The following is a 21,293-nucleotide window of genomic DNA, read 5'->3' on the forward strand; positions in this document are numbered from 1 at the left end:
GAAGGACTCGTAATTGTCCTACAGTTGCACTGTCTTCTGCATCTCTTCAGATGATTACTTTATGGTGCGGCATTCCAGTTGGGCTGTCCTCTCATCTGTCAAGCTTCCAAAACAACTTAAATAGACATAATGGGATGGGTTTGCCCCATTTTCTATCTGTGCTGAGGCCTGTGGATGTTAGAAGAGAATAGTCTTCTCTAATTGTTTTCATATCTAATTAAGGCGTTTAAGTACCAAACCCTGTCCATTACACTACTGGCTGCAGATCTGGTTGCAAAGAGTAAACCATCAATATTGTGCAAAAAGCAGACAGATGAGGGAGTTGCCAGAGTACATGCTTTAGAAATACAAATTAGCACTTTCCTCTTCAGCTTTTGTGTGTTTTCCTTTCAAACTAAGACAATCCTTGGCTGCGTCTGTCTTTCCCTTGTAGAAAACTCTGCATGAGCTTGGATCACTTGGCACTGTTGTGACGTCGCATTAAATATTAAGTGTTTGTCCTGGGGGAGATGCTGCCTTCTGCTCTCCATCTGCATCTCTGCTGCAAAGAGCTGCTTGCTTGGAGAGCTGAAGTCTGCTCTTGAAGCAGAAGAGGGGATGCACGTGGCATCTCCGTTGGTCATCTGTGTGACAAATGATTCCTGCTGCAAAAGCTATCAGTATCCTTCATTTAGCTACAGGTGGGAGTCCCAAAGGTGAACAAAATGGTAAAGAGTTTGAAAAAAACCAGTTTGCAATTAAATTGTCTCCCTCTCGACCTGGGCTGTGCTGGCTTTTTGCTCTTGGAATGCAAAATAAAATTAAAAAAAAGACACTCTCTGGCAGTAAAGTTTTTGTTATGTGATCAGGATTTTGCAGAAAATCAGCATGTCAAATTCAACCGCTGGAGTACCAGTTTTGGTGCCTGGGAGGCTCGCTGAAGGGCTGAGATCAGGTCTCGCTCTGCCTGTCAGCAACAAGGGGTGTCTCAGCGTGCTTTTTTCCAGGCATTGACTTTACATAAGTTTCACGTGATTGGATGATTTATATGGGCACTTGCGGAAACCATCTGAGTGATGGCAAGGTAACGTGGCCACGCTGGTGCCTCCCACATGTGGCTGGAGCAGAAGATGCAGCCCCTGGTGCTGTGAGATGGCATCTCCGGTTTTGCAGTGATTTCTTTTCAGGTTGATTGACATCTGAGTGACATGACAGACCTCATGCAGTGTACCCTCCTCTCTCTGAAATGCTTACCTCGGGAGCTGTGTTAGCCACCTTTCTATTACTTGAAGCGTACATCTATAGCATCGCATATTTCTGAACTACTCAAATTCCAGACCAGGGCCACTGACTTCAAGCTGCTTCTCCAGCAGAGTCCCGGTCTGCATAAAGAGGCTTTTCAGTGACTCACGTCTTTATTGCAGAGCATCCTTTACCTGCCCAGGTGTTAGCAGCTACTTCCCATCGCCAGGACTTCTGATGCCAAAGCGTAATGAGGACCCTGGTTTTAAGTGCCAGTGTCTGGAAGCTGTGACTGATGGGATGCGTGTTGGGCGCGTCCATCCCTGGCAGGTGCTGGGCTGTGGTCTGAAGGGCCCAGCAGGTCTAAGTGGGTTTATTCCCATGGGAGAAAGCATGATTCAGCTGCAGAACACAGCAGCTGCTGGAAAGCGAGAAGCTTATTGCGCTGTTGACCCTCTGAGGATTTTAGCCTCTTGTGTTTGGGGCTGCTCTGGTTTAATAAGTAAGGTGGCTTAGTGCTCTGTTATTTTCGGAAGTGTTTAGCCCCTCTGTTCTCCCCGTCCTCTTTATTGATGTGAAGCTGTACCTCATTCCCACACAGCCGTTAACCCAAAACCCAGGAATTGTCTTAGTAAAGATGACAAAAACCTTACTACCGCAAAGTACGTGCTCCTGAACGTTAGCGCAAACCAAGCCCCCTTCCCCTTGGCCTGACCGGAGAAGGGGCTGTATCTTAAACACCCTCCTTTCCCCTCCTGCTTTCCTTGGAGTCTAAATGCAGGCCAAGCACCGAGGAGGTGATTTAAGAGAAGAAACCTTCCTGAGGCAGAGCTGGCTCATCTCAAACCCTGCATCCCATTCCCACACAGGCGAACGCTAGCGGAGCCGCTTGGCTGGGGTAATCTGCAGCGTGCCGGGAGGAGGCCAGAGGCGAATTTATTTTCCGATGTGTCACATGGCATGTAACTGGTTAAATGGTTCTGTATTTGGTGACCAGGAGGTTCCCGTCGCAGATTGCCAGGGAACTATTTTAAGTGAGGGAAAGCACATGTTCCTGTTTAGGGAGATACGGCCTATAGATATTGCACTTGCTAAATATGCTCTTAAAGCGCATGCCTCTATCTAGTGTTGATTTTACGGTGAATGATTTCTTTTGATAAGGGTTGCTTGGGGGGGGAGGGAGAGGGAATTCCTTTATTGTATAAGGAAACTCTGTATTTAAAAACAAAATAAAGAAATATGCTGTTTATATATTTCTACTTTGTGCCTAATCAGTGTCCTTTATTTAACCTTTAGCTTCCCAGCATTGCTTGGACTTCTCTCCTAGTGCCGATGTACGTACGTCTCTGGTGACTGGTGGGGATCCCTGCAGCTGAGATGCTTGTGTAATCCCCAGCACTCGTAGCATTTGAGCATCTCAACTGTGAATGTAAGGACATGTGTTGTCTTACCCGTGGGAGTCTAGGGAGCCAGAAATGGGATTCCTTCATGCCTTAATGGGGAAGTGTAAGAAATAACTGCACCTTTTACCTCATATGGTGCACTGAGAGCATCTGGACTTGGCTAGCGTTGTACTTGTGCTTCTGATTTCCTTGGCATCATCCAAGCCAGAGATGAGCCCAAAACCTAGTGAATTTTATGTTGTATGGCAGCCTGAGAATGGTCTGCTTCTCCACAGAGTAAATTCAGAGGTTACCTACCATGGGATCCAAGCTTGGATAGCTGCCCTCCAGCTTTACCTAGCTCATCAGGATCCCCGAGGATCTTACTCTGCAGAAAGGGGGGCTTTTTGCATGTGAATGCAAGCTGAGGTTGAAGTAAGGGTAAGACTGAGAGTGGCCATGTGGCTCTGGTAGCGCTATCTGAGACGAGCCAGAGGCTGCAAACTTGTTCGTTGCCTCCAGCCTCTGCATCTCTCCAGGTCCTCTGGGACCCCTTCCATGCAGAGGACCAGTTCTGGCCTCCATCAGCATGAGCTGCCCTAGAAGAGAGGTTGGTGACCCTTTCTAAGTATATTTATATACTTCATGTAGATAGTGTGTGTATATATACACACATTCTATGTATAAACTGTGTGAACAGGTTTATCAGGTAAAGGGGGTAAATGGCCCTTGTGGTGGTAGCTTCAGAGGGCTGTCGAGCATGTGGGAAGCCTCAGTTTCATGGGACCTGAGCTGCTCTAGCACAGAGCTGCCTTGGGGACCTCTGAGCTGTGACAGTCCCTGGGGCAGCGAAGGAGCGCTCGGCTGTTTGCTGCACTGGTCTTGTACCATCCTCTTCTGCCGCAAGGTGAAGCGGGGCAGGGTGCGGGGAGGCTCACGAGCTCTTTCACAGGTCGATGGCATCTGCCTTCACAGCAAGGCCCAAAAAGGGACCTCCAAAAGGCAAAAATACAGAGATCTTCAAACTGGTCCAAGGGCTAAGTCTTTGGCAGCAAGAAGCAGCTTGGGGTGGGAGGGGAGCGGGGCATGTAGCAAATGTCTTTCCCTTTTGAGGTCTCAGTCTGTGATAAAGGACAGCATACATGGGGTGATTGTCCCAAAGATGTGGGGATCCTCTTCCAAGATGACTGGAGTGTGAGTATGTGGTCCTAGCCAAGACTGCTCCCTCCTGGACAGGCTAGAGATCCCACAAACGGGACCACAGAATTGTTAAGTGGTTGCGCACTCAGTGAAGAACACCTCCTGGGACCCATGGGGTCACCCAGGCCCGTGATCTCCATGGCAGCTGTCTTTCCCCAGCCCATGAGCGTCTCTCGCCAGGGCAGCCCCCAGGTCCCTGCTGGGTGCCCAGGAGTAGCTTTGGAAGCCAGGGAGGCTGAAGGGAGGTGTGACAAAGGCCTCGGTCCTACACCAGGATCATAAACACATGGGGGTGCAGTGAGCCCCTCAGGATGGGTGCTGAGGAGCAAGGAGGGGCTTGGCAGGCCATGTTTGTCACCTTCTGGCTGTCACTGCATGGGGCTTTAGCTGATGGGCCTGTAACTGGGCAGCCTGGCAAGGCTGTAACCCTGCGAGGTGTAAAGTGTCCCCATACAAAGCAGATGTCTAATAATAGTCGGTTTAAATGTCAGCTGCATTTGGTGCAGATCTGAGCTTGGGAAGGAAAGGGTCAGATGGGGGCATGTTTCCCCTCACCATGTCCTTCCTTCCCCACCAGGATGCACATGCAATGCATTGCTCAGAGTTTTGCGGGAGGGGGTTAAATATTTCTTGGTCAAAAATTACATGGATAAACTCTTCAAATAAGAGCCAGGCTCCTGGGATGTGACCTGCAGTTTTGCCCTGTACCATGTCTTGGTATGGAGGGCACAGAAAAATGATTGTTTAGGGTGGCTGCACCTGGACTTTCCTTGAACTGACATAAGGAGTTTGTTGATATGTTTCCCTTCTCACTGTTCTGCTTTGATTTAAACTGAAAAGGGAGTTGACGTATTCCTCCCTGCATTTCCCAGCCCTGTAAAGGACTGAAATATCTTCCCAGAGTGATCAAGGTCTGTCACTGCCCCCAGGCGTGCATCTGCCACTGCAGCAAAGCTGGTGGGAAAGGGCTTGTTAGTCCTTGTCCACTGCATTTTGGTGGCATTGAGGACCCTGAGATGGACCAGAAGGGAGAGCAGCACAATGTTGTGGCCAACAAGGGGTCAGGTCTCTCAAGTTCTTGCTGTAAAAGCTAAAAGAGCCATTAATTGTAGATCATCTTAGTGTTTTGGGTGGGGTTTTCTTTCGTTTGTTTTTCTAGCAAGCAGTTTGCAGCCCTGAGCTTTCCCAGGCACCAAAAGTTGTTGTTTGTCATCAGGGATTTAATCTGCTGAGAGCAGGTGCCATCTAGGGGACAGACAAAAGAAGGCAAGGAGGGGTTTCATTTTAAAACCTGCGATACTTTCCCACCCGCAACTTCGAAAGGGCCTCAGCCCACCTCCGCGACGCTCTCCCGGTTGAATGGGCAGCGATGTGGAGAATGCCGGGCTCAAAACGGGGACCTGGTGGGTGCAAGCTCAGCTGGCCCTAAATCCGGAGCAGAAAGCATCTGCTGTTTTGCAGCACTTGTGCCCAAACCCATGGACCACTGCAGCCCCTGCAGGGTTTTGCTTTGGTGGCTTGCTCTATGCCTACAGAGCTCCCATGAGCGAGCCAGAGCGCCGTGAGCTTGCTTTGCTGTAGACACAGCTCGGGTTTCCAGCCCCGGGTTTGCCGTGGTGTCCTGAAGCAACCTTCCCTCTCCTTGCTGCTCCCCAGAGGGCCGTACCCTGCTGGGTTTTAGGAAAGGTTTGGCCAGGAGCGCTTGCTCCGCATCACTCGCTTCTCTCCCTCTTGAATTCGGATGGCTCCGAGGTGTAACACCAGCACTGAGGGGGCCGGTTTGGTGCTGCGTGACTCTGAGCCCAAAAACCTAAATCCTCCCTCCATATACTTAAAACCAGGCTCTACCCAAACCCTCGCAGATGGTGGATGGGAGAGCAGTAGGTGGAAATGCTGCGTGTCCATCACTTTGAATAAATAATGAGCACTAATGATACCGACTCACTAATAAAAGTCTGGCAAATGGCTAACTACAGCTGTGAGCTAGAGCTGAAGGGTTTGTGTTGGAAACTTCAGCTAAATAATTCTTTTTTTACCCTTTCCTTTCTTATTTCAGGCTTTTTGATTGTTCTCCGCTAGCTTCGCCAGCTCCCCTAGAAATCCTTTCAGCACCCACTGTAGGCTTCAGGGTGGATGAAGTAGAACCGCAGGCCAAAAGTTTGATGTTGGGGGCTCCTCTTCCTCCACCTCATCCCTATCCCGCGGCAAATGTCCCTCTAGTTCACCCCCATCCTCCCCTGGGGCAGTCCCACCTCTGTAGGAGATCGGGATGAGCCAGCACGCGGCTTGCCTCGGCTTCAGCTGCATTGAGGCACACAGGCTGGTCTGAAAGCCCTCCCAGCTGATCAAAATTTCCAAATTGTGGATGATTTAAACATGAAAAGCTGCTTGCTGTCTGTGCAGATTCCAGCAGAGGGAGCGTGGTCGTGTCTGACAGCATTAATACCCGCTTCTCTTTAGTAAATGCAGCTTTTTTTTTTTTTTGAGATGAGCTATTTGGATGTCTCCTTTGGATGGCGTTTTCCCACAATGTTCCCGATTGCTCCCCATCTGCTCAAACGGGAAAATGCATGGGGTGCCTTTATAAATAGCTGAAAAATGGTTTGATTTCTTTATATATTATCTTATTTTGTGGAGATCCACTAAGAAAAAAGAAACCAAAGACCAAACTCTGAGAGTTTTAAGTCACAGATCATTAACTTCTCAATTCTGCAGTGGCTTTTCCCTTCATGGAAAAAGGATTTTAGGCAAAAAGCCCTTTGCAGGTTGGGTCCCCCTGCTGAAATCCTTTGGTTACCAGTGAGTCGGCTATGGGATGGGTCCCCTGGTTCCCACAGGGCACTTTGAGTAGTGTCCCCTCTCTGTGCCCCTCCTGTTTGCTGCCTTGCCGGCAGGTGGGTTTCTGCAAGGACACAGTTCCCTGCATTGCTGCTGTGGTGCAGAGGGAAACAAAAGGGATGGGAGGATGCTCGGGTGGGCTGAGGGTTTCGTGCCTCGGAAGAGGGGCAGGGATAAAATCTTGTCCTGGTCCAACCAGACTATTCTACTTCAACACTATCGTGCCTTATTTAGTGACTCTTCCTCAAACACGTTTTGTCCTTTTTAAAATTTTGGGTTGATTTTTAAAGGGCAGGTATGGTTTGAAAGTCTACAGGCAGAGCTTTGCTGCCTTCTTGGGCCTTTCAAGCGCCTCGGTTTCCCCCCAGGCTCCAGCGCGTTTGCCACAGACCCCTGGCAGCCCTGTTCTAGCAGGCACTGAGGGGCTGAGACCAGCCACCCTGGGCTGGACCCAGAGTTTGGAGGGTCTGTGGCTGGGAGAACCAGCTCTCTTGGGTACCACATTCCCACCACATTGAGATGGTGTTTGCTGGGTCAGCACCTCTGGGGAGTTGGGCTTCAGCGTTCATCAGGAGGAGAGGGGGCTGTCTTTGGGAGTGGGAAGTCCTGGAGGGAAAGCAGAGCACAAGTCCATGGAGAGGAGGTGATGCTCTGAGCATTTTGGGTCCTTGAAATGCCTCAGGCATCATCATTCCTGGCCATAGCCACTGGAGAAGCACCACGGTATCTGCATGCGGTTGGGTTATTGGCCACCCTGCTCTGAAAGTGGGTTAAGCCCCTCTGTTTCCAAATCAGAGAGGGCTTAGATACCCCAGAGCAGTCCATCAGGAACTTCTCTGGAGGCAAGGACCGTCCTTAGTGATGCTCCTTAAAAGCTGTTAGCCTCAAGTGATTAATTTTAACTATCTGGGCAGTCTCTGCCTGCTTGGAGGGAGAAATGACACCTGTGATACAGGGGAGATTGCTTCGGGATGCTAGTCCTCAAAATGTTGAGAGATTGAGGACCTTGGAGTTAATGAGATTTCTCAGAATTTGCATATTAATAACTGTGCCTATTACCTTGCTATTAGAGTTAATAGGGCGTAATATTAGCAATTAATAGTTAATAAAATAGCCGGTTTAATGGTCGTTTGTACATGAAGATGGAAGAACGTATCTGGGCACCCCCTTCGTGACACGGTGGGAGGACTTTGCATCTTGTCTGCCTGAAGATGGAGGGGGGAAAACTTTGGCTATTTTGGGTCTTTAACTTCTCAGCTTTATTGTGCAAGGGCGGTTTTCTTTGGGGTTTTTCAATCTCGCTCCAGCAACATCTCTGCTCCTCCAAACCATGTGCTCTCTCCTCAGCCAAGGGGAGAAAACTACGGCTTGCAGCTAAGCTAAGGAGTGCTGGACATTTCCTCCCCTAATTGCCATTAAAAGCAATTAGTGCTTCTCAGTGTGCCCTGGGAGCAAGTGTCTTAACAAGGTCGTCATGGCTTCCAGCTGGAGAAATGCTGCACTGAGAGTTTTAGGGAAAATAAGAATTATTATTATTATTATTAATCCTTCTTTCACACAAAAATTGGCATTTTCCCTTCTGTCCTCCCAAAAATCAGCCAAGGCAGAGAACGTGCTCTCCAGCCGCTCAGTGCATGTCCCGTGAGCTGGCCAGTGGCTCACTGCCCTTGGTTTTCCAGGGATTTTGCTGCTCCCCAAATTATCAGAGCAGCTTATTCCCTCTAGAAAAGGAGGAAAAAAACATCCTCTGGAGTCTCCAGGCCTGCAGGGATTTTCGGAAGGGTGAAGATACAGGTTGTGTCCTACAGAGATGGTGCTGGGGATGGAAAAGGAGGTAGTTAATTCTGCTCCCTGAAGCTATTCCAGGATTTTGGGGCTCTGCCATAAGCAGTATAAGGGCCCATGAAGCTTATCACCTTTGCATGCACCTTCTCTCCTTCCTTCCTCTGCCAGGACGTGAACTTGACCGCTGTGCGTAAGCCGGCTGCTTCCCAGCGGTGCATCAAGAGGAAAAAGAAAAATCCCTCCCCGTCTCTCCTTGCTAACGCACAGGAGCCTCTCGCTGCGCTGCTCTCTCTCAAAGGCAACCTCCAGGGAAGCTGGAAAAAAACCCTCCTGCCCGTCCCCCACCCCGTATCCTTCCTGCCAAACCCCAGTCCCAGAGGTGGAAAGCAGAGCAGGAGTTTGCAGCTTGTGCGCAGATGGTTTTCCTGAAACTCTCCCGGCAGCTGGCGACGGACTGCCTCGGGGTGTAACGGCCGGTCCTTGGGGGGTGGTTTTATTCTTGGGTGAATTTGTCTGGGTTTAGAGACTGCAGAATCCTTTGGTCCTGCAGCAGGGTGTTCTGCAGATCCCCCTTTCTCTTTGGAAATACAGGGTGTATTTTTTCTACTAAGTATTGGTGAGTTTAGGCTGGCCACTGAAGCAGCCCTCGTCCTCCAGGTCGGGCAGGGAGCGGGCTTTGCAGGTGGTTTGTCTGTCAGCGCCATCCCACCTTGACGTGTCATCGCTCTCAAGTGGCTGAAAAACCCCATATATAACGCAAAGAGCAAGAAAGCCAGAGCTTCAGCACGCCCTGCCTTGGTGAGGAAGCTATTTTAGCCAGCCTCCCACGCACGCTGTGGTGCTTGAGCAGCAAAGGAGAAACCCTAGTGTTAAGTACAGCCTTAACAGCCCTGTTTCATCTCGCCAGAGCTTTCCTTACAGATGTATTTTTGCAGGGAACATCTGCCCCAAAAAAATCTCTTGGGCTTGGCGCCAGCTTTAACCTGAGGTAACGCAGTGCTCTGCATCTCGGAGATTTAAAGGTGTTTTTTCCATAATCGACCCTCCATGCTGTTCCTGGGAGGGCTGGAGCGTGCCAGGGCGTTTGCACAGCCCCAGGGTGGGCGGAGGAGCTCGTGGCACCATGGATGGATGTGCCCATCTCCCTCCCAAAGTGCCTAGCATGGGCCAGGGCAGCGGGAAACACTTTCCAAGCCTGTAAACAGCTCCGAAGATGCTTGCCTGCACCTCTCCTGGCTGGACAGCCATCGCCTGGAGGGGTGCAGAATGGGGCCTGTGCAAGGGGAGAAGGCCCACGCTGCCCAGCCCCTGGGGAGGCAGCAGGTGGGCTGAGCTCCCGGGAGAACTGCCTTTAGGAGCAACCAGTGCAGGAGATGACTCTGCTCCGCATCCTTCACCCCAGGAGGAGGGAACAGCTGCTGCCTGATGCCCTGAGTTGAAGGGCCAGAGCAATCCCAGCACCAAAGCGCCTGAAAAACACTTGGTGGAGAGGAAAATGAATGTAGATCTCTGCATGCTCTTGCCTGCTTTGTTTATTCTGCCCGTTTCAATTTTACTAGGATGAGGGAAAGGCTTGTCTTCAGGGATCTGCCTCTCCCTGGCTGTTTACTTCTCTTTAGTGCAGAGCTGAATGAATATGGGACCTCCTACAAGCAGGAGGGGTGGAAAAATGCATGGAGCAGGGAAAGAAACCCTCTCCTGTAAAAGAAATTTAAAAACAAACTGGGGAAGGGTGCTCTGGGAACAGCCTTTCCCTGTAGCCCTGCTCTGTACCCTGCCTGCTGGGTCTCAGGCTGCTCCGCCTGCGTCTGCCTCGCTGTGCTGCACCACCGCCTTCAAAGGCATCTTTTTCTCAACTTCCAGCCTTTCCATCGAGGTCTTTACACGCTCCCCGGCCCCGCCATCTCCGCAGGGCTGGGCTGGGTGCAGGATCCAGCCTGGACCCCCCCCCATTCCGGCTCTTTGCTCCTCCCTGGGGCTCAGAGGGAGCCAGGGACCATCTGGGTCCCTGCCCGGGGAGAGGCGAGGGGAGGGCGGTAGGAGGGACCGCTGAGGCGGGGAGGGGAGAAGGATGCTCCGGGGGTGGCTCTTTGCTTTCTCGCCTGCCCGGAGCTCGCAGGGGCTCGCCTGGAGGATGTCTCACCTCCTCGGCACAGGTAACTCCAGGACCCCCATCGGCCCAGTCGGGGGGCAGCTGCGAAGGGGAGGAGGGGGTTGCAATCCTGCTTTGATTTAAACAAAACTCCCTTCGAGGCAAAATGGGGCTTTGAAACAGAAAGAATAGGGTGCAGGTTGTGGGGATGCTTGGAGCCCTGCATAGGGGTAAACTGTACCCTAAAGTTTCCCTGTCGATGGCTGGGAAATACTTACCCGGGGTGAATACCCGGGGGTGGGAGCGTGGTAGCTGCTCTCCGGGTGTCTCTGTTTGTGCGGTGGTGGTGATGCTCACGGCTCCGGGCACGGGCTGGGATGCCCTGACGGTGCGTGGTACCCTGGGGGTGTTGCATGCGATGGATGTGCTCCCGCTGTGAGCTGCATCTCTGCGCCGTGCTTCTATGTGTATGTACGGTCGCATGTAAATCCATGCTGCGTGCACGGATTTACGGTCACAGCTTTGAAGTTTGCATGTTAATGCACGCAGGAGATACAGCTGGCGATGTGCACACCCACACTGGTGGGTGATTTGTGTTATCTCATACTCTGCTGTATCCACATGCAGGAAAATGCATGTAGTTGCAGGGGATTTAAATGTACAGATGCACCAGAGAAGTGCAAGACCAGCCGCACAGCTCGGCAGTAACCCGTAATAACGTGGGCAGTGACGGTCGGCTGCTTATATCTGTCCTTCTGGAAAAGCACACAGATGATCAGGCAGCCGGTGCAGGCGGACTGGGCAGCTCGTGCTTCTTTAGAAGTGGGGACGAGCTTTTTCTAAGCATCCTCCAGCAAACTGTGTGTCTTCAAGCAGACTTATGAAGTGGCTTCTTGCTGAGCACGTGAGATCCAGCCGCAGCTTTGGGAGGCAAGAGATGGGGTGGGGGTGGGAATATTTTATTTTCTTAGCCTGTTTGTGATAAAATGTTCTGGTTTGTCACTGGAGGTGTCATTGCTGGGAGAAAACTCGTGCCATTGCCCGCTGCGGTGAGCTCAGAGCATGTTGCTAAGGGCCAGCCCCAGGCGGTTTCTGGAGCACCATCTTCTCTTTGTGGAGAACGCAGAGCAGCAGCACCCGGCACGGAAATCGCTCCCAAACCCATTCATGACTGAGGAACCCTCCGTCCCAGCCGAGCCAGACCTGTTGTCCTCCAACCTCACTAACACGACAGACTGCGGCGAGGAGATCCTGCTCTATGGGGACACCGAGAAGATTGTCATCGGCGTGGTGCTCTCCATCATCATCCTCATGACCATCGCCGGCAACGGGCTGGTCATCATCTCCGTGTGCATTGTCAAGAAGCTCCGGCAGCCCTCCAACTACCTGGTGGTGTCCCTCGCAGCCGCAGACCTGTCGGTGGCCTTTGCTGTCATGCCCTTTGTGACCATCACAGACCTGGTGGGGGGAGAGTGGCTCTTTGGGAAGGTTTTTTGCAATGTGTTTATCGCCATGGACGTGATGTGCTGCACCGCCTCCATCATGACCTTGTGCATCATCAGCGTGGACAGGTAAGGGAAGTCAAGTCACCTGCCATAAATTCAGGTGGGCTCAAATATGGGGGAGTCTCTGGAGGTTGAGGGCAACGAGAATCATGTTCCCAGTTAGATTAGTGCTCCTGCACGTGCTCTCCAGGTACACGGGGTTGCTGAGGGTTTTCTGTATGAATTAGGTGTCTTTGGAGGAGCTGAGCTTAAGGTGCTTTCTCAAGTAACTTCTCTAAGTTACTTGCTTAGTCCTCCTCCTCCAGGCAGCTGCTTCACATTGTTCTTCCTTGGCTTGAGGAACAGAGCCTAGAGGATAGACCCGTGACTTGGCCTTCCCCACAGAAGGAGACTGGACCATAAAATGATACAACAAAACAAAAAAGAAATAACCACGTGCACTTTGAAAATCCAGGTTACGGAGCTTCTGGAGCCTAGTCCTATGGGACCCTCTGCTGCTGCCTGGATTTTGGCCTTGGCTAAGGATGTTGGTAACTCCCCCACCCCATCCCAAGTCCCCAAAAATCCCTGGTTTAGCCCAGTGCATGCATTGGTGAGGATATGTTGGCTTCAGCTCCCACACCTGGGGTCGGGAGAGAAAGGCTAAGCCTGCCTGGCAAACTGGCAAGGCTCGGGCAAGTCAGCACCCCCGTGGGTCTAATTATAGCAGCCTGCGTCATTAGGGACATTGCGCTGACGAGCTGGTGGGCTGGATCCAGATCTGACGCGCGCTCTGGCTTTATCAGGGGTTGGTTTGGCTTTACGCTGGCACCGCTGAGCCAGGCTGGTTTGTGACAAGGAGCTCGGGGAAGGGAGACAGCCGATGAGATGCGTGCCTTCGGCTATACCACCTCTCTGGGCACCCTCCCGCCCTCCCCAGGTGTGAAACTGGGTGACAAAGCAGAAAGGACAGAGAAAATCCTGCTGCTGGTGATTAATGTTATTCCCCAGCAAGCAAACAGCAACTCCTGCTCTGAAACCTTCACCCCTGCCAGCCACTGCTCCCCTGTGAGCTGCCTTTTGCTTCCCGGCCCTGATCAGCTCAGGGCTGCTGGTTAGAAAGCAAAATCACTCCCAGACCACATGACGAGGTCCAGCTCTGCTGCCGAACTTGCTTTGTTTTAATAAAAAGCCTGTTCCTAAAAAAGCAGGTGTATTTAGAGCTGATAGAAATCCGTCTCTGTTAGAGGGAAGAGAATAAATGCGGTAATGAAATATGTCAGTGCTGCCTCTTGGTGAGTGAGGAGCAGGGAAGCAGCTACACACTAATCAGATAGCCTTTGCTTTAAAAAACTTCTTCTTTTCCCCTTTCCCTTCCCCACTGATCCCACCCATCCTGTTCCTTGGAGAAGCACTCTTCCAAACGTGCATAAAAATAGGACAGACCTTCCACAAAATCCATGGCAATTTATTCCGCTCGTTCACCGCATCTCTCTCGCCCAGTGTCACTGCTCCCGTGAGCAGACCAAAATCCAAGGATGCTGCACAGGGGTTGATGTTGGTCTGTCTTTCCCTGCTGGAATGGAACCAGGCAGGAGGTTTCTGGGGAGGTGTGGGACACCAGCGTTGAGGGGGGGGATCCACATGTGCTGAAGCCAAATCCTGGGCTGTGCTGAGGGCCGTAGGGAAGGCACCGGGGAAGCAGGGTGGGCAGGAGTTGCCGCTGTGTAACTGTAATCCCTGGATTAAGGAGAGCAGCCCCAAGGCTGCTCTAAGTTGCACCCACAGCCAAGGAGGATGTCTTTTAACTGGGTGTTGCTGGAGGCACTTGTGGGTATAATTTTTCTGTCCCCCCCACCTCTCTGGGGGAGCACCTCTGGCCAGCTCACCCAGATGAACCTGGTAGGGCTCCGAGGAGCCCCAGAGCAAAGCAGCTTCAGGCCCTTGCTGTAAAACTCATGCTGCCAGCGCTGAGCTGCAGAGCGGGAAAACCATCCCACCCCATAGGCACATGGTCCCCTGCCTCATCTCATGCAGCTTTCAAGCACCTGCTCGGCTCTCCTGCGACATCTCCAAGTGCTGGACAAGCTAAACCCTGCTGTCCTTTTTGGATATTGGAGGGGAAAGGGGAGTTGCAGCATAACAAATGACAGAGGGAGCAGGTTGCAGGGTGCATTTATACAATGGCTTGACCTTTCTGTGCTTCAGACCGCTCAGCAGGGTGATGGAGGGGGGAAAAAAAAAGTGTGATACAAGAGGCTGACACAGAGCCTGAGTCTTCTGGCACAGGCTTGTTCTTTGGTGTGCTTTCACAGGGCCCGTGCCGTGCTGGGAGCTCAGTTGGTCAGCAACATCACCATTTGCTCCCAGACCTTCATCCCTCCCCACCAAACGCCTGATGGGGAAGTTGAGTGGCGAGAGGGCGATTGCCCAAGATGCTTTTCGAGCCAGGGAAGAGAGAAAAAGAGCAAAGGTTGTAATTTGGGGGGAAGGAGGACTGGCAGGGCAGAAGGAAGGGCGTGGAGAGCCCTCCTGGCAGTGCCCACCTCAGCTCTGGGTGGGAGGAAGGGCATGATGAGAGTGCATGGGGGCTGGCAGGCTCAGTCTGTACGGGGGCTTGAGGAGGGAACAGGAGTAATTGGGATGTCCTCTGATGCGTGAAGGAGGAGTAGGTGATGAGGGCACTGTCCTGCTGCTTTCTGCCCCGATGGTCCCCAGGATCAGGCTGTGAGCTGTGTGGATTGCCCCACGGCCGTATCGTGAGCATCCTGTAAGTCGTCATCATTGCTCCGCGTCAACCCATCATCCTTGTTGCTCCCACAAGGTAGTTGGTGGAGGTGGACTGAGGGAGAGCACAGACCCAGGACCGTGCCTGGATCGCCACCTCCCCCTCAGCCATGGGGTGGGCAGGAATTTTGGTGGAGCTCCTAATGGAAACATCTCCAAGCATGCTTTTCAGCTTCTGTGCTGATACAAAGCAAAATGATAGCTGAGTTTGCAGAGAGCCTGAAACACCCGCTCCAAAAGAGATATTGGTCATCTCAGTGAGGTGTTAACTGAAATTTCCACCAGTGACGATGGCAAGCTGTTCCTCCTGCCCTGCAAGAAAGATGAGGAACAGCACTGGTGCTTCTTGGAAATATAAATATCTCTTCCAGTTCTGTCCTGAACGTCAGCGCTGTCAGGCAGGTGCCTGTTTCTGCGAAAGAGGAGGTTGCGTTTTTTATTGATGGCTGAAGTGTCCAGGATTTTGGTTAGCTTAGCTATAAAAGATGCTTGGTTTGCCCAAGATGATAAGTACTATTAGAATGGAGGCTGCTATTATTGATTATTAATGCAGTGCACTTTCTAAAAGCCTCTTGATTGAAGCTGGTAGAACTAATCTTGTCTGACGGGGGTTTTGATTGATTTTCTTTTAAATCAAAAAAAGAAAAAATGCTGGAAACATCCATCTTTCTCTTACATTTTTCTTAAATAAAAGCCTGCCAACGTTATGGATTCTTTATTGCCACAAACCAAAAACAAAACAACAACAAAAAACGCCTTTGGGCTCTTCAGCTTTTGATGAAGCTCTCCATAAAAATGCCAAGCAGCTGACAAAAGAAGTTCCCCAAACCCCACATATCACTTCAGGATTTCCTAGTAGAGGAAAAAGCCTCCATCCATTTCCCAGGCAGCCCTGCTGGGGTTCTCCCATCTCCCTGGCAGGTATTTTCTATCCAAAATCAGATTATATGCTCAGAGTTGGCATTGTTCTTAATAAAAAGGATGGTTCCTGAAAGGGTCAGTGGGATTAAACCTGCACAGATTTTTGCTGGATTGCCTTTCCCGTGTCCTTCGTCCAGACACGTCCCAGGCCAGGTGGGTCTCTGCGCTGTATCTCCAGTGAGCTGGAATCCATCCCTGGGATGCTCCCACCAGCCCTGGCTTAGGGCATGGGCAGATGAAGCCACAGGTAGCTGCAGCCTCCAGCTGCCCTTTGCATCCTCTGCCTGGAGGTTTCCTCTCCTTCAGCAGGTCGGGGCAGGCACAGCGTGAGCCTGGACGCAAGGTACAGAGCTTAAATTTGGCCCAGAGGAGGCATAGGAATCTGGTAAAACAGAGGGGTCTGGGAAACGCTAATTCTGGGCTAATTTGCGCTCAGCCAACCTGTGCGAGCAGAGATTTGTCCTTTCCCAGTTTGCCAGCTGCAGAATGGAGACAGGCACCTTGGAGAGGTTTTGGTTTTCTATATCCTTTAATCCCCAGCACAAGGATTCAATGATTACCATTAAGCATAGAAAAAAATGAACTGAATTGGCTAATCTGTGGGGTTGATGGCGGAGCCCAGCCTGGGTCAGGCCTCGTACCCCACAGCCAGGGCTCGGGCTGCCCAGGCATCCGCAGGAGCGAGGATGTGGATGGAGTTTATTGCACAAGGAACGAGTGGCTACACAATCAGCGCTGCACAGTGGGGGGTCCTGCAAATCCACACAAACCTCCGGTAAATCACTGCTCGGGGAATTTGCTTTTGCTATCTGATTACTACTAAACTTGATTAACAACAACACACACACAAAAGGAATCAAAGCAAGTGAATTAGATTTGAATTTCATTGCATGTCCGTGCAATTTCACTTCCTGCACTACTGTAATTGCTGCCCTATTTTGAGGTCTTCCTGCTCTCATCAAAATTATAAGCAAAGACCTCAAAACGGCCCCATTTCCTCCAGCAGCGACTGCACAAGGCACCCGCAGATGAAATGTGTCAGCTTTGCCTGCTTTTAAAATCTTGTCACTGTGCATTTTGCTTGGCTAGCGTGTAAATTCCTTGAAGTTTCAGCAAATCCCAAGTGGATCGGCTTCTAAAGAAAACCCAGTAATAGCATAATAAACGATATCACACACCACAGCATATATTAGTTTGCAAAGTTCTTGGCTTGGATATACAGAGGAGTGATTTTTTTGGGTACAGAATTTAGAGATGCAACAGCAGGGCATGGTTTTCTCCCAGCCTAGGGGACATCAAGTCTGCTCCCTCTCCAAAGCCCCTTCCTACAGCAGGAGGGATATTTGGCAGCATCCCTCCAACCCGCTCCCACCCGTCACTCTGAGTCCTGGTCTTCCAGCCAAGCTCATCACTTCTCGCTGTGCTCAGCCCAGGCAGGAAGGAGTCAATCAAGGTACGTTTTGGAAGGACAGCACCAAACCCAGCTCTGTTGTCCATCTCACCAAGTCTCCTCCTCCACAGACAGGGCCCCCTTGGGGTGATGGGGTTAAAAGCCCTGTCCCGAGAGGTGGTGTGGCCTTTGCATCTGTGAAAGTCGTCCTTCAGCCTGTGCCACTTTTGGGTGTTCAAGCAGCATAGGTAGTTGTGGAGAGTTTTCCTTGTTTTTTGTGACTAACGCCAGCTGAAAAAAATACAGAGTAAAACAGGAAAAGAATAACTCAGTGAATGAATTAAAATTCATTTCATCAGGCAGTCAGGGGAAAATACTTTGGGCTTTGAATTTATTTAGCAGTCAGGAGGGAAGGAGGAATTGGATTTTTGTTTGTTTGTTTGTTTTATTTCCATCTTCTTCCAGTCTTGGGAGAGGATCTGGAAAAGGGAAATAATCAGGGAAGAAAAAAAATCTCCTAATACCTACAATGAGACTGATTGTCAGGAAAAAATAATTATACAAGAGAAGTAAAATTCTCTGCAGACATTTTGCTTTTGCCAGAAAAGCCCATTCTTCCCTAGAAAAGCTTTCAGCAAAAAGTATCCGTACCGCTACTGTTCTCACTGCCCCTCTGGACTGGCGCAGCTTAACCAAAACAAGAGGTGATGTGATCCTGTCTAAAAACACCTAGAAATTTCTGGCGATGGGCGGCTTTGAATCAAAAAGGGTCTCATAAAAGAAATCCATTTGACAGCTGGAGGCTTTTGCTGGACTGATTGAGACTGAATAGGAGGCAGAAGTTTTTCAGTGGGAACATTGGCTGACAGTGGCCAGCTCCCTACTGTTTTATTAGTTGACAATTGCAAATTACCGACAGTTGACACAATTTCTTAGTCACCAGAACCCTCTCAATCAAGACTCGGGATGGTTCAAAATTACACCCCGCAGTCTAAGCATGAGCTGATGGGTGATGCGGTCTCCAGCTCCTTTCAGTCAAGCTAACAAGGTGACTCCTAACTCCAGGCATCAGGATTTGTGAATCTGTGGGTCACCACATGCTTTGGGGGTCTCCTACTCGGAGCTCCTCTCATTTCCTTCCCCAGGGAGGGCTGGACATCACTTCAGGGCAATGGGCCGTGCAAGGGAGCAGACTGCTCCAGCTGTTTGCAGCTGGCACTTGTTCCTGTCTTAGTTTCTAGCGGTCATCTCCAGTAGAAGTTGCAGGAACCCCGCAGGTTTGTCCTAATATTGCAGGCCAGATGGAGAGGGGAGCGATGGGGTGTGCTGCTGACAGTAGTGTCTCCCATGGGTGCCAGTGCTGCAAGATGCAAACACAGACTCCGTGAGCTGAAAGAAGGTGTAAGTCAACAGCTGTCAGTCTTGCGCTGCCGTCCATCACCCGATCACTAGCTTTGCCCTCTGTGCCCATCCAGACACATCCTTAAGCCTCCCCAAAGGCAAGATTGCTCCTTGCTCACATGCTGCCTCAGGGGCATCTCAGCTGCAGGTTGTTTTTCCTCCTTGAGTTCCAAGTTGCCTGGACAAATAGGAGAAAGATGTTCTCTGTCCCACTTCCCATTAAACACTGGTATGAGTCTCAATGTCATCTGGAGTCAGTCCTCACATATCCTGGTGCAAGTACTACTCTGTGGCTCACCCATCCCACTCCTGGGTGTTTCCTTGGGTGGGCGGCAGTCTGGAGTAGGTTAGATGCCACGGCTGGAAGTTGTTGCATGTTCTCTGTATAAACTAGTTCTGGTGGAAAATGAAGCTTTTTTAAAGCATTTTTACTCCCCAGGAAACCATGTGGAGCTCAGACTGCACTCAGCGGTTAAATGACATCTCGTGTCATGCATGGGGTGGTTGCAAGAAAGCAGCGGGGAACAGGGTGCTTAGGCAAGAGAGCTGAAGCGTTGTGAAACGCTTGCTGCAGGAGATACTGCAGCTGCATGTCTCTGGGAACACTTTCGTTTGGGGAATTGACATCTTGTCCCCACTCAGGGCCAAAATTTTCCTGATTAGGAATGAAAACCACCCAACAGCATCATTCACACCTCACAACCCTCTGAAACCTTTGCAAATCTTCTCTTTTCCAGGTATCTGGGGATCACTCGGCCACTGACATACCCCGTGAGACAAAATGGGAAGCTGATGGCCAAGATGGTCTTCATCGTTTGGCTCCTGTCTGCCTCCATCACCCTTCCTCCTCTTTTTGGCTGGGCCAAGAACGTCACTGTGGAAAGAGTCTGTCTCATCAGCCAGGACTTTGGGTACACAGTCTACTCCACAGGCGTTGCCTTCTACATCCCCATGGCGGTCATGCTCGTCATGTACAGCCGGATCTACAAAGCTGCCAAGGTCAGCGCTGAGAAGCACCGCTTCATGAACTTCCCCAAGCATTATGAAGAGGAGGGCGTCTACTGCCTAGAGGCCTCCAGCCGGAGCCACCAGAGCTCCAAGCGTACCAAAGCGGTGGAGGAATGTGCCACGCTCTCCAAACTGCTCCGGCAAGACCGAAAGAATATTTCCATCTTCAAACGGGAGCAGAAGGCAGCCAGGACCCTCGGCATTATCGTGGGAGCGTTCACATTTTGCTGGCTTCCATTCTTCCTGATGTCAACGGCTCGGCCTTTCATCTGTGGCATCCGCTGCAGCTGCATGCCCCTGCGGCTGGAGAGGACTCTGCTCTGGCTGGGGTACACCAACTCCCTCATCAACCCCTTGATTTATGCTTTCTTTAACCGAGACCTGAGGACTACTTTCTGGAACCTCCTGAGGTGCAGGTACAGGAACATCAACAGGAGGCTCTCCGCCGCCAGCATGCACGAGGCCCTGAAAGCCACAGAGCGGCACGAATGCATCCTGTAGAGCCACGTCCTCTTGCTCAGTGCCTGACCAACAAACTCCTGCCTCTCCATTTCAGGCTCCTTGCTTCTTTTGCCTCTTGGGGCTGGCAGAAACCATGCGTGACATCGTCCTGCCAGATATCGCCCACCCCCTTGCTCCCCCGAAGGAGCTGTTGTTCTCCTCACCTTGGGAACAAGTGGGCAGCCCTTTCTTCTCACCATGTCCCAGGTGGGAGCTGAGCAGCCGTGAGCAAGACCGGGAGGTTCAAGGTCTACCACCGATTGTGGGCAAGTCACAACACCTTTCTGTGCCTCAGTTTCCCCATCTCTTTAAAAAAAAAAAAAAAAGCAACCCTTCTGACCAACCCCCCCCCAAAAAAAACCCCAGCCCTAAAAACTTGATAAGACTGTGGCTCTCCATCTTTGAAAAGGGCTCTAAGGTCTGTGGAGGGCACACAATATAACATGTAAAGATGACATTGGCTGCAATTCTGTATCAAAAATGACAGCAGCTACAGGCTCGGTTGTAGATCCAAGCACTCATGACATCGCAGCTTACACGGACGCTTTACACCAATGTAATTGCATTTTACACACTAGGCTCATGTCCAGGTATGCACGTCAGAGCAGTAATGCCAATGACCCCATTTCCCCTCACACTGTAGCACTGCAGCACTTGAAAGAGGCACACTTGCAGAACGAAACACAAATGAACATGAAGTTTCCTTTATGGTTGGATAGAAAAGTCCAACGGGCTCCTCATCAGGGCAATGACCAGCGAGCAAAGACAGTGACGTTTATTGGGTTGTACTGTAATTCATTCTCAGAAAAGTGATGTGTGTTCATAATCTGTGGTTAATTGACTCCATAAAAGCACGCTTTGGTTGACAACAGAAAAAAAGTATATTTCTCTGACAGCTTTACGGTGCTTCAGTACAATGTCCAGCAAGCCACCAATCGATGTATGCTTTTTTTAAAAAAAAAAAAAAAACTAAAAAAAAAGGAGGTCTGGTTTCCTTATTTTGGTGTAGATTGCTCACTTCGACTTTAAAGTGTTTCTTTACTTTTATGTGGTGGTGGGACTTGTCTTCTTGCAGTCCTCTTTGCTCTTGACCAGCCTTGGTGCATCAACCTTGTCTTGCAGCCCCATAAACCCTTGCTGGTTTCTAGACGATATCTGCTCCATGGGGTCAGTTGTTTGAACATCTTCTGCCTGGGTTTTCTTCTCAAATCCAGACTGTTCAGAAGTTTGGGAAGAGGGATTCTAGCCCTCCCTTCACAAGAGGTTTTCCTTATCAAGCAAGA

At 50.7% G+C, this 21,293-nt stretch overlaps 1 protein-coding gene across 1 annotated transcript; it reads left to right on the forward strand.

Moving 5' to 3' along the window:
• The first annotated feature begins 11,545 nt into the window (after positions 1 to 11,545).
• LOC104041383 (5-hydroxytryptamine receptor 7) lies at positions 11,546 to 21,129 on the forward strand. Its single transcript, XM_064450798.1, has 2 exons — positions 11,546 to 12,089; positions 19,239 to 21,129. Exons 1-2 carry the CDS (start codon positions 11,581 to 11,583, stop codon positions 20,008 to 20,010), a joined length of 1,281 nt encoding a protein of 426 aa, XP_064306868.1. The 5' UTR covers positions 11,546 to 11,580; the 3' UTR covers positions 20,011 to 21,129.
• Positions 21,130 to 21,293: the final 164 nt, after the last annotated feature.

This window comes from Phalacrocorax carbo, chromosome 4 (genome assembly GCF_963921805.1).
Source record: "Phalacrocorax carbo chromosome 4, bPhaCar2.1, whole genome shotgun sequence".
In the NCBI taxonomy this organism is placed as follows: Eukaryota; Metazoa; Chordata; class Aves; order Suliformes; family Phalacrocoracidae; genus Phalacrocorax; species Phalacrocorax carbo.

Coding starts and splice junctions, on each gene's coding strand:
- LOC104041383 (XM_064450798.1), top strand. CDS start 11,581: ATGTTGCTAAGGGCCAGCCCCAGGCGGTTTCTGGAGCACCATCTTCTC. Junction 12,090..19,238: donor TGCATCATCAGCGTGGACAG/GTAAGGGAAGTC, acceptor TCTCTTTTCCAG/GTATCTGGGGATCACTCGGC.